This window comes from Labeo rohita, chromosome 6, assembly GCF_022985175.1.
Source record: "Labeo rohita strain BAU-BD-2019 chromosome 6, IGBB_LRoh.1.0, whole genome shotgun sequence".
Classification (NCBI taxonomy): Eukaryota; Metazoa; Chordata; class Actinopteri; order Cypriniformes; family Cyprinidae; genus Labeo; species Labeo rohita.
In genome coordinates this window covers 8,211,010-8,223,975 of record NC_066874.1, presented here as the reverse complement: position 1 = coordinate 8,223,975, position 12,966 = coordinate 8,211,010, and the positions used below count along the sequence as shown (strand labels likewise).

The 12,966-nt window shown below is 36.3% G+C and overlaps 1 protein-coding gene across 1 annotated transcript in view; it reads left to right on the top strand.

Annotated features, from left to right (window-relative positions):
- The first annotated feature begins 11,026 nt into the window (after positions 1–11,026).
- The window catches only part of myo10l1 (myosin X, like 1), a 66,026-nt gene continuing 64,086 nt past the window's right edge, over positions 11,027–12,966 (top strand). Inside the window, exon 1 of the mRNA XM_051112369.1 lies at positions 11,027–11,373. Coding sequence (XP_050968326.1) covers positions 11,353–11,373 — 21 coding nt within the window. The 5' untranslated portion in view covers positions 11,027–11,352. The remainder of the gene's footprint in view (positions 11,374–12,966) is intronic.

Here is a 12,966-nt window from a genome sequence, read left to right as displayed (position 1 = left end):
ACACTTTTACTATAATAAAACCATTGTTAATTTTCGTAAAGGTTAATATGGTTTTCTTGTATTTAATCCTCATGTATTTCTTACTTATAATGTGAACATACAGTTCAACTATTTTTCAGTTAAATAGATGTTCTATATTTTAGTTCAATAATATTCATTTAATATTTTAAGGAGATCATTTAGTACTAAATACTATTTGTCCAATAATTATGGTCCATTAATGGCTTAATATATAATATATAATATATAAAGCCATAATGGCTTATACAAGTATCATGTATATATATATATATATATATATATATATATATGCATGATTATACATGATACTTGTATAAGTACACACAATTAATGCAAGCAAATACTGAATTTAAACCAAGTTTAAAATGGTGCTAAAAAAGGCATGCAGCTGCATTTTTATCCGCTTATATGTACAGTATATACATATAGATAGACATGGAATTGAGATCATCCCCCCCTCTCTCCCAACTAAAAAAAATAAAAAATAAAAAATCTCATTCCAAGCTGAACTTCAAAGTTGCCAACCCTGCCATAGCTTGTCACCCACTACAACTAACGATAAGCCTATAAACTGATATTAGGCTAATATTGTAGACCTACTGGTGTGTTAGGTTTTGCTCAATATGATGTTAAGTGGCAGATCAGTGGGCTTGCATGGTTTAATATCTAATAAGAGATGTCCTATGTGGAAGACGCAAAATAATTCAATAATTATAATATGACCGTGTGGTGAACCTATGAACCGAACTCATATTTAAACATGGTCTCCATGCTATGTACACATATCTATCCTTACAAGTACAATTTTGGCTGTATTATTTGTGTCCCCTTCAAAAATTGCTCTTGAGAAATTTTATGTTTATTGTCCCACCCTACTGTTAGATAAAATTTACGCCCTTGGGTCTCCATCAACAATCAGTTAATAGTTATACTAAGCACATGCAATCATTAAGAAAAAAAAAAAATATATATATATAAATAACAATACAATAGTAATATTGTATAAATAGGGAGCGTGTCTGTGCCTGGTACAGAACGGCTAACAACTTTAATCAAACACGAATATAACCCTCTCGTCCATGAGTGTTCTGTTTCCAATTTATTTCAATCACTTTTATAACAACTCAGGGATTGTCATTATGTACATGTGGTTTTATTAAATGACAACTTAATTTACCTCAGAATTAACCTTAATTTGTTTTTGAATCAGGACAATTGCATTAGAAAAGTGCTGTAGTGGTGTTTGCAGCAGCACCAACATTTAACACACTGGATGAAACACAGGATTTATGATTGTGGTTGTATTTCTGCATGATTGTCCCATGTTGACCTTTGTCCATGCATTAGTAAAATTGAGGACTGATTCAGATGAAATTCTGTTGTACTGGGATTGACAGGAGGAAGGAAGGGAAATGGGGGTAAGTGGAGACCCCTCTTGCTGAGAGATGAAGTCATTCCTCTGGGGACCCTTAATTAAATTGAACTCATGCTGGCTGCTGGGAAAAATACACATCAATATACACATACTCTACTGTATCCATCACAACCCCTATGAGCATTGTGCAGTTTTTTCAGTATTCCAATTCATTTGATGAATTTGACCATTGTTGCTTTGATTAGACACACCTTATTTTCATAGGTAGGACTAAATAAATTGTAAAATGATATGGTAAGATTTCTGATCCGTCACTGAATAGAATACCTAAGGTGCGTAAACAGTCAAAGAACATCAAAAATCAGCTGAAGTGTCATAAAGTCCCATCATACACAAATGTTTTAGTGTCAGTTGATACCCAAGCCCTCATGGGCTACAACTGTTCTCATATTTTTTATATTTTAGACATCAAGGATTCATCATCCATCAGTGATTTTTCTCCTCTTTAGTGTATTGCGGTCAAAACTGTTTTATTTTTATTTTTATGCTTTTTTTTTTAGCAAGGTTTGTACAGCACAGTGGTCAACTACTGTTGTTTTTATTGTGCTTTATAAATAAATTTTGATTGATTGATATACAGAAAATAAAGCCAATTCTTTTTCCATATTCAGGAAAATCAATGTTAAAGAAAAATTGTGGTTTGGATAGTATTAAATTCAAGAATGTCCAGCCAAAATGTAATAATACAATACCAATAAGCAATAAACAAATAGTTTTAGTCAAAAAAATATCATTAAAAAAATCATCCAAACAAAAAGAGCATTTCATGTTTTTATTAGAGTAAAACCAATGGATTAGCTAACATTATATTTATTTATTTATTTATTTATTTATGTGGTAGGGTCCAAACTTCCCAAGGAATATCATCTACCATTCTGGTAATTTTTGTTCTGACATTTTGCACCATCTTTATCCCCATTGTTTCATAATATCATAATAGCAAACTAAAAATTCATGCTAGTAACATGAAAATAGATACTGGTCTTGAAGACGCTGGAACACCACATGCATAATTTCCTCTTGTCCATGCTATAGTCTTTGGAGAACATGTGTGGATGTTTGTGAGGGAGAGATATGCTTTATATGTCACAAGGCTTTACTGTGTTATGCTTCAGATGTTTTCATATTAAGGATTGAAGAGGATCAAGGTGCATACATGAATTTATAGCACGAGCATTCATTTCTGTATTGAGGGATAATAGAACAGCGTATGCTGGAGGGTAGATTCCTCTTTTGTAATAAATTTGGAAGATTGGATAATCTTGGATTTGGCATGGGAATGAAGTGAGGATGGCCATGCTGAAGTGTGTGTTTTTGTCTTTCAGGTTGGTTCCTTACAATTTGACAGTGCAAAGCAGCAGATGCCTAGTAATGCATTCTAACAGGCCAGTAAAAACACAGATTAGAGGTTTGTTACTGATTTTTTTTTTTATTTATTTAGTTTATTTTTTCACACCTGAATCACACACTCTGTTTAGGTCACAGTGTTTCATATATTAATTATATCATAAATCCACTCACTTTCTGTACAGAATCCTCCAATCTTGTGATGATCCAAGGACTCTCAAGTTGATTCCTTCCTCATAGCTCTCTGTAAACACAATAAACATATTCATTTTCCCAAGGATGTTCTTCCTGTGGACCAGTTTTAGTTTGAGATCACACACATACCCTTTAACGCAAGCCAGAAATAAGAAATACTTTGTGTTGATGTTTTAGCGTAAAGTGTTATACACTACCAGTCAAAAGTTTTAGATTTTTAATGTTTTTAAGGAAGTCTAGGAAACAAAAAAAGAAGTATTTTTACTATTTAAAATAACAGTTTTCTGTTATAAAAATGTAATTTATTCCTGTGATCAAAGCTAAATTTTCAGCATCAATACTCCAGTCTTCAGGGTCACATGATTATTCAGAAATCATTCTAATATGCTGATTTGCCGTACAAGAAACATTAATTATAGTAATAATAATAGTAATAATAATAATAAATGTTTTTGAGCAGCAAATCAGAATATCAAAATGATTTCTGAAGGATCATGTGACTGGAGTAATAATGCTAAAATTCAGCTATGAAATCATAGGAATAAATTAAATTTTAAATATACTCAAATAGAAAACAGTTATTTTAAATAGTAAAAATATTTCATATTTGACTGGTAGTGTATATAAATCAAATGACAATGCATAACCAACCACTGCTATTTATTTATTTATTTATTTATTCATCATTAATATCAAGAATTCAGGTAAATGGAAACAAATATAAAAGCACTGCAAGATTTTTTCACAAACTTACTATGGCGATCAATAAAATTGATTTCTGACATCATAAAATACACCCTCCCTGTCTATTGCAGAACCATTATACCTCCAGACACAACACCCAGCACTTAACTATAGCATTTACAGTCTCATGGCTGTCTAGCTCAATAATGGCTATTGATTCATCCAAGATCAAATGTGAAGAAGTGCACAGGCTTATTTCTCTAAAATGTCTACAGTTCCATCAAAATATCAGAACTTTGCTTGTCAGTGGTACATGGCAAAGCAAGTGTCACTATTATCACTGCCTTTAGGGTTAAATATCTGAACAAACCCCTAACCCCTTTACAAGACTGAACAGAATTGGGAAAGAAAGAAAGGCCATATTGCTCGGAGTGCTGTGAGATTTGAATCTGTTCCTATTCGGCATTATAAAGGAAAATCCCATTACACTAAGGCCTCCACTGATTCACTGAATTGGAGGGATTTATGGTGATGGCTGTTGGCTAGTGCCTTTGATTGACAGTAATCTGTTTGTTTCTCACCCAGTGATAACAACAGTATTGACAAGTTTTTTTTTACTACTTTCTGATTCTGCACTAAAACATTGGAATAGAGAGGAGAGGGCATATTCAAGGAGGTTTCAAGAAGGTTTAAGCCTGAAAGGATTTTAGGATAGTAAAAAAGATTGTGGCTTGGTTTGTAACCCATTGGTTTCAACTCTATGGGGCTGCAAAACTGAAACTAATTCTATAATCCATCCCTGCAGTGACTCAGATGGAACCTTACAGAGTTGAACAGTAGAACAGAAAAGTAAATAAATACTACCTTGTACTGAACTCCCCACTTCATCAACAACCTCTCCTACTTGAAAACTGCCACCTGAAATCAACATATCACAGCCCCGTTTAAGAAAAATTACTTTTTTATTGGCATAGCAACATGGTTGTTATGGTTACATAACTTGTCAGTGGTGCCCAAGATGCTTGATGATTGTCTTTGTCCCTCAGTTTTTCTCTCAGTTTTCTCTTTAGAAACATGTCAATCATTAAATCACAAAACAGAGAGAATTATGCAACATATTTTCCAGTAAATAATTATTAGGGGTTCAAGTGCGTAGACTGATTGTGTAGACCAAACTGTAAGTCGTAAAGACTTGAAACCTGAAGGCATGGTAGTACTTACACCATCTGTAAGGTCAACAAGGCTACCCCCAAACAACATGACGGGGAGAACCACGGTATAAATTGCTGTTCGTCACAGGCTCAAGTGTCTTATGTCATCAGAATTCTTGGCTCAAAACGTGTCGTTTACCTCGTATTTGTTCGTCACCTTTGCGAAATTTTGCATTTTTTGTAAAACTTTTTTGAACTAGTCTTAGGTTTTTCACCTGATCTTAACCAAACCCAGTGCCGGAAGATTCTATAGAGAGTGAATATCAATGATCATCAAAAAAAGTTGAACTTTCGTCTCTCTACCGCAAAGGGACGCTAAACATTTGAACGATAGACCTATAATAGACCTCCTTGTTCCGAACAACTTTGCCTCTAGAACCACTGCTGTCAATTAAACTGTTAAACAATAGAGATGTGAAAAACCCACTTTTGCTAATCTCCTAGGATTTTTGCTCAATCTGGAAAAAAACACTGCAGTGCAATTCTCTGGACTCTTTAGGTCAATAATTATCAAAAAAAATGTTGAAATGTACCGTTTAGGAGGCTATAACGTGGTCATGTAGAAAAGGGGCTTGTCCAAATATACCCAAAACCTATAAAGCCTGAATAAAAAGTCAAAACTTCACAAAACCTGGTAAGCACATGCGACAGGTGATTCTAAACAAGCATGTAAAGTTTTAGGGAGATTGCACCACAGCTGCCGCTATAACATTAAACATTAAAAACAGCATATTTCTATGGCAAATTACCTGTATTTGCCAAATCATTGATTAAGGTGGTTACAGGCTTGCTGTTTGCAGCTATATTATATACATATGAATGGTCTTACTTATGTAATGCATACATAAAGTAAAAACTAATTTATATAGGTGTCATTTTAAAACACTTATTATTATTAAAATCATCTAATGTTTCTGAAAACAGGTTATGTGGATATATGTTTTATGTTTAGTCCATTTTTATTTTAGTTTTTTAAGTTTTCAATTTCATTTTTAAATTTTAATTTCTATAGGTGGAATTTAAAACATTGACTATGAAAATCATCTAATTAGATGATAAATTAGATGTAAATGTAATGTTTAATTGAAATTATGTTGTGTGTGCTTACTCTTTTAATTCTAGACATTTAAAATTAGAATTCTGCATTCTGTTTACTTAAAATGTTAAATTATTTGGAATTTTAAAAAAGGCATTCTCAGTTAAATAAAATTGTTAACCATTTAAATTCAGATCTAAATTCTGCATTCCATTTTTTACATTTAATATGTGGAATTTTAAAAAAAATTGTCAGTTAAATTCTAAATCACTGAAATTGTAGTCCTATTGAACAAAACCAGTTGTGCAGAACATCTGTGATGGTCCAACCGCAGGGCTTGTCATATAGTGTATCACATTTTTTTCATCTGTCTATCCACTTACAGTGACATCACCCTGAGAGTCCGATTGATGTCACATTAAAATGACATTTGATTCCGAACTACACTTTTGGGATATGGCTCTCAGTTTTCTAGTTTTCTCTGTCTCTTGCTCATCTGAGTTGAGCCTGGAGGACTTTTAACCGGATCTTGCTTCTGAGTTTGTGGCTTTATTGTTTTACTGTTAAAGAGGACTTTATGAGCATCCAACACATGCTTGTTGCATGCAAAGCATCAGGTGAATGATTAAGAATTGAAGCCTTTTCATGTTGAATTGAGTTGTCACAGTAGGAGAGTGATAATAGTGAGGGGGGAACCATGAGGAACTGCCCCCTACACTTAAAAATAAAGTAGGCCCATTCAGAAGCATGGAACAAAAGAGACAAGCTTCCTCTGAACACGAGGCTCTGTTACAGTGGAGTGACCCTAGTTCATGTCCCACAACGGGAGGTGAGGGATAAAAGACTGGAGGAGACAAAGAGGCGACTGCAATACGGGTGGTGTGCTTCAGGCTACACAGCTTACTAGGAGGCCTCTAAAGCCTCCAGGGCCTCCAGTGACAGGCATGAGGATACAATAGAGAGGCCTGGGAAGGGGAGGCTCAGACTTGGGTAGAGTAAGCCGCATCTGGGCTCTATAGTCTGACCGTCTGGAGCACAGATAAGCTTCTTGCCATCACATGTGTTTATAGTTTTGGCAAGCATAAATGGATGATCATAAATATTATGTTTTGCCAGGAAGCTCTATCAGTGTCAATACTAAAGTTATCAGAATGGAAACCAGTTACCACTATGGAATAAAAAAATAAAAATAGTAATTGCAACTTTTTATCACATTTTTCTCACAATTGTGAGTTTCTATTTCACAATTTTAATTACAAAATATAAGAGATATAAACTCAAGAAATGTGAGATGTAAAGATGTTTAAAAGAAATGCTGAATTATGAGACATAAATGCAGAACTGCAATTTTTTTTTTTTTTTTTAATTCTGAGGTTTTATGTTTCTGCCATGGAATAAAAAATAAGGTAACTGTGACTTTTGAACTCAAATTTTATTTTTTTCTTACATTTGTGGGTTTATATTTCTTAATGAAGACCTTTTAACTCAGAATTTCAAATTATTAACTTGCAATTGCATGTTAAAGGGGACCTACTATGGAAAAATCACTTTCATAAGGTGTTTGAACGTAGTTGTATTGCTGTAGTGTGCGAAAACAAGCAGCATATAATGGTAAAAATCCACCCACTGTTTTTTTATAATCCCAATAAATCATAAACAGTCTCTCTGAACATGCCATTCCGGATTTCTCCCTACAATGACATCATCTTAGGGAAAAAGTCCTGCCCATTTGTGACGATCTCTGCCCTGTTAGCATAGACACAGCACTGAGTGAGAAGCAGCAGTCCACCTTTACTGTTTTCTGAAGATATACACTATCAGCACCAAAGAGACACCACAAGTGTCATGTGTTGGATGCACCAACATACATAGGAGTCTCCTTAGAGACACAGTGGTTACATTTAATTTGTAAAAGGAAATGTCCCGGTGAAGTCCCCTATTTGTTTAGGGATCAATACCAACACAATACCAACATCAGCTCCAGACAAAGTAAGTATAATGCATTTGTTTTCCAAACTGTCTTCCTGAAAGCGCTTCTTGGCACTCTGTAAGGCTAATGTTGCTAAAGCTAGCATTGTCTCTCTCTGCCTGTTTTCACCAATGCTGCCTTCACGTGCTACCAGAATGATCATAAATAGGAACATGGTAGTTAAAAATTGCATATGAAAGGAATGTGGAGTCAACTTGAATCTGTCAAGCTCATAATCACAAATGGGATTTATAAAGTTTGTAATTGCACGCAAAGGCACTGTGAGACCAACTATGTCGTTATTTTTATAGCGCCATGCTTCCCGTCTGTGTAATTCATAAACACGTTTATTATGCACAGTACAATCAGATGACTGACTTTTAAACCGATTCCGGTTCAAACATATAATGCTGAACAAAGCTACTGAGAGTTTCTGACATTTTCAGTGTGTGAGATTGTCCTGTTTTTTTCTGCTGGCTCTTGAAGCTCCGCCCTCTTCTGAAAAGGGGGCTGGGAGCAACAGCTCATTTGCATTTAAAGGGGCTTGTACCCAAAAAGAACCTATTTGAACAAGCTATAAAAATCTTTTAGGAATTTTGAGCAAAAATTCACTTACACACTCTGGGGACATCAGAGACTTATTTTACATCTTGTAAAAAGGGGCATAATAGGTCACCTTTACCTTCTGCCAGTTACCTTCACCGACTTTTTTTTCTCAGAATGGGAGTTATTTCTCTTACAATTGTGAAAATTCGGTATCCCCCGTTCTCTTTTCTCCCAAAAGACTGCAAGTTAACATTGCATATTTGATACTCATTTTGACAAAAAAAGAAAAACATCCTTTGCGTATGTGTGTGTTTGTGGGCTTTAGGGTGTAAAATGAGCATGGCTTTCATTTATAGTGATGTATGTGACCACAGGGATTTCACATTGTTGTCTCCACAGCTTCTGTTTGTCAGATGATACAGACATCAATCTTCAAAGTACTTCTGACTCAGTCATACGTTATAATGTATAGATCATACTTCATACTTTTTTTGTGCTGATGATGCAGACTTCTGTCATGAATCTTTTTGACACTTTCTGAATCTGAAACTGATTATTTTTAGCCAGTTACAAGTTATATTCAGCTGGAAGCCCTACATTTTAGTAGTCTGATGACTCGTCTTTAAATAAGGTAAGAAAAATTATTAAATTAAAGAATTCAAAGATGCTAATTTGGACTAAAAGAAAAATATTGTCTGTGTATACACTGACCAAAATTATAAACGCAACACTATTGTTTTTTGCCCCATTTTTCATGAGCTGAACTCAAAGATCTAAGACTTTTTCTATGTACACAAAAGGCCTATTTTTCTCAAATATTGTTCACAAATCTGTCTAAATCTGTGTTAGTAAGCACTTCTCCTTTGCCGAGATAATCCATCCACCTCACAGGTGTGGCATATCAAGATGCTGATTAGACAGCATGATTATTGCACAGGTGTGCCTTAGGCTGGCCACAGTAAAAGGCCACACAACCGCAGACCACGTGTAACCACACCAGCCCAGGACCTCCACAACCAGCATCTTCACCTCCAAGATTGTCAGAGACCAGCCACCCGGACAGCTGCAACAATGGGTTTGCATCGGGGTCTCGACCTGACTGCAGTTCGTCATCGTAACCCACTTGAGTGGGCAAATGCTCACATTTGATGGTGTCTGGCACTTTGGAGAGGTGTTCTCTTCACGGATGAATCCCGTTTTTCACTGTACAGCGCAGATGGCAGACAGCGTGTATGGTATCGTGTGGGTGAGCGGTTTGCTGATGTCAACGTTGTGGATCGAGTGGACCATGGTGGCGGTGGGGTTATGGTATGGGCAGGCGTATGTTATGGACAACGAACACAGGTGCATTTTATTGATGGCATTTTGAATGCACAGAGATACCGTTACGAGATTGTGAGGCCCATTGGTGTGGCATTCATCCATGACCATCACCTCATGTTGCAGCATGATAATGCACCCATGTTGCGAGGATCTGTACACAATCCTGAAAACATCCCAGTTCTTGCATGGCCAGCATACTTACATACATACATGTCACCCATTGAGCATGTTTGGGATGTTAGTGTGCTATTAGGTGCTGAATGAAAAGTGTCAGTCAAATGGATCGTAACTCATCAGGAGCTTGATTCAGCACTGAAGTTATGTTAAGACAGAGAGCATTTACAGGTTTGTGTCTCACTTTTTGTCTTTGTACCTAGACATTTATTTAAAAAAAAAAAAAAAAAAAAAACACTAAAAAAACTTTATAAACATGTTTTAAAGAAGCAGGAAATTATGTCACAGCAATTTTTTTTAAACAAAACTAATGATTACTTATGTATTTACATGTACAAAACTTTTTAATAACTATGCATGTGCATTTTAAAATAGTTAGAAATTGTCATCTTGGACATCATTATTTGTGACTAACACTAAACAGATTCACAGTTCTTCTTAGGATAGCTTATTAATGTCTGTCCTGTGTTCGTTACTGTATCCGGATTACATTTTTGTTTCTCAAGCTGTGAGATAATAGTTTAATGATTTAATACATCCACCATCTGCTTTATTTGACTTCCATTCAGAGAGTAACCAAACTGGCACTTAAGATGTTCCAAACATGAACTTGTTTTTCGAAATAATAAACCTGCAGACCCTGCAACACCTTCTATAAATGTGTATTGATGAGTGAATCTGCTCTACTCCACCCACTGCATGAGTCTCACTTCAGATGGCGCATGCAGAAATATGTGTCAGTAGTGCTACCATGGAAACCCAGTATCCAGACCATGGGATTTTATATCATTGATATAATGTAATCTTGCAAAAGCCTATTGCATTGTGTTTTAACATATATAACGCATTCATAGTCATTGTTTTATATAGTGTATCAATAACGTACGCTTGCCGCATTCCAACGCACTGAATATCAGATAGACTTGCTTTACTATTCAGAGTGTAACGTTAGCTATATTTCATGTTTATTTCTGCGAAGACATATTTCTGTTATCTTACTACCGGTATGCACGGTAAAAAGGGCGAACTTGGGGGGCTGTCTTTACGCGCGGTGCGCCGCCCAACCGGAGATGCGGGAGCGGACACTGGCTCATTCGCTCTGGTGCGGACACCGAAGTCAGCGAGGCATGTGTCTGGACACCGGCGTTTCGATTAAATAAAAAAGACACTTGCAGAAACCAAACACCTGAGCGTTTTCTTTTCCCACGGGCTGTTATTTGCCACTGGCCGTTTCTCGCTCCATCAGTTGTTTGAATTGCCACCTCACGCAGGATTGCAGCGCCCTGCTCTTCATAAACATTCGTGAATGGAAAGCAACTGCAGAAAAGACATACATCTTGTCAATCGCTTCTCGAATCATCTGCAGTTTTGTGATTGATTAGCTGGATCCCCTTGCATCCTTTGAGGGAAGATGGAGACCTTCTTCGCAGAGGTGGGCTCATTTTCTAATGAGGGAACGTGTCATTTCATCTGTTGTGCTTTATGTGCAATGCAAAAACAGTAGATTGTCTGCTACATTTGTGAAATAATTCCCCAATAGTCTTAAGATGTAAAAACCGGTGGATAATTCTCATTGGCTGCTCCCCAGGATGTTGCATGTAATGCTGTGTCCTCCTATAACAAACAGTGCCATTCTGTTCACATATAGGCGGCTTACTGTTTATCATTTTCAAATGCTTCATTAAAAGGAACCAATGCGTTATTTGACACGTTGACAGTAGTTTATGGTGATGTCGAGTGCATTGGTGTCTGCGCTCGCCTGGGCTGTGGCGCGCATGAGGGGGGAAGGGGCTGTATCTGATGTGATGTTTCTGCAAGGGTGCTATGCAAGGTTTTCTAAACCTCTCACATTTTACAAATGGTTTCATGCATCTACATCATTTGGTATGAATGAGATTAAATGTCTCTGATTGCAAATCCAGCACTTGGGTGTGTTGTGAAGGCTGTCCGGACATAATTGACATTATTCCCAAATTCCATATTTAGAGCATTCACCTTGAGTCTGACAGGAACATATATGCAAAGGCTCATAATGAACCTTTTACCCAGAATGCATTTGTGGTTTTGTTTACCTCATCTGTATTCTGCAGGACAGGCCTCACAACAGCATTTTAATCCATTTGTTTCATTTCTCCTTTATAGTACAATTAGATGCCCAAATCCTACTTGATTGAATGATTTGGTCATTGCTTCTCTCTCACACACTCTCTGCACACAAAAACACCTGCATTTTATCTAATACTGAATTACAGCATCCCCATTAAGCTATTTATCTTCTTGAGCGCATACTGTGTGTCTCATATGGTTTTAAGCAGTCAGCATTTAATCTGTGTCAGAGTGGACAGCACACCAACATAAGGCTTAGTGAGTAAATGACATTAATTGATGATGCAGACACTATGGATTTTGTATTTATCAGATAGAAGAGCTAGAAATAGCAAAAGTAGGCTATGTGATGGCCTAGGAACAGAGCAGGAGAACTTGATCTTTGGATTCTTCACAGGAGGGGCCATTAATTTAATTTATGGGGCATTTACAGTGAAATCTGTCTCTGTATGGGTTGTAATTGCTGGTCTTTCCAAGTGGTTCGGATAGCTAAGATGCTTGTGAAACATCAGCTAAAATGAGTACAACTAGCTGGTTTTTGTCAATGCAAAAATGGCTGCCAAGATGGGAGTTGTAGGTGGTTGGAAGGTGGTTCCAATGTGGTTTCTAAAGTGTTTTGAGTCGTTTTTACTTTATTGCTGTGGACCAAGTCAAGTCAATTGTCATCAAACATGTTCATGTCTTTCTTTCTTAAGTCGTTAAGAAATTATGGTTTTAATGAAAACATTTTAGGAATTATCTCCATATAGTGGACTTTTATGGTGCCCACGAGTTTGAACTTCCAAAATCCATTTTCAGTGCCGCTTCAAAGGGCTCTAAACGATCCCAGCTGAGGAATAAGGGTCTTATTTAGTGAAACGATTGGTCATTTTCTAAAAAAAATAAAAATGTAACCCTAAATGCTCGTCTTGTCTAGCTC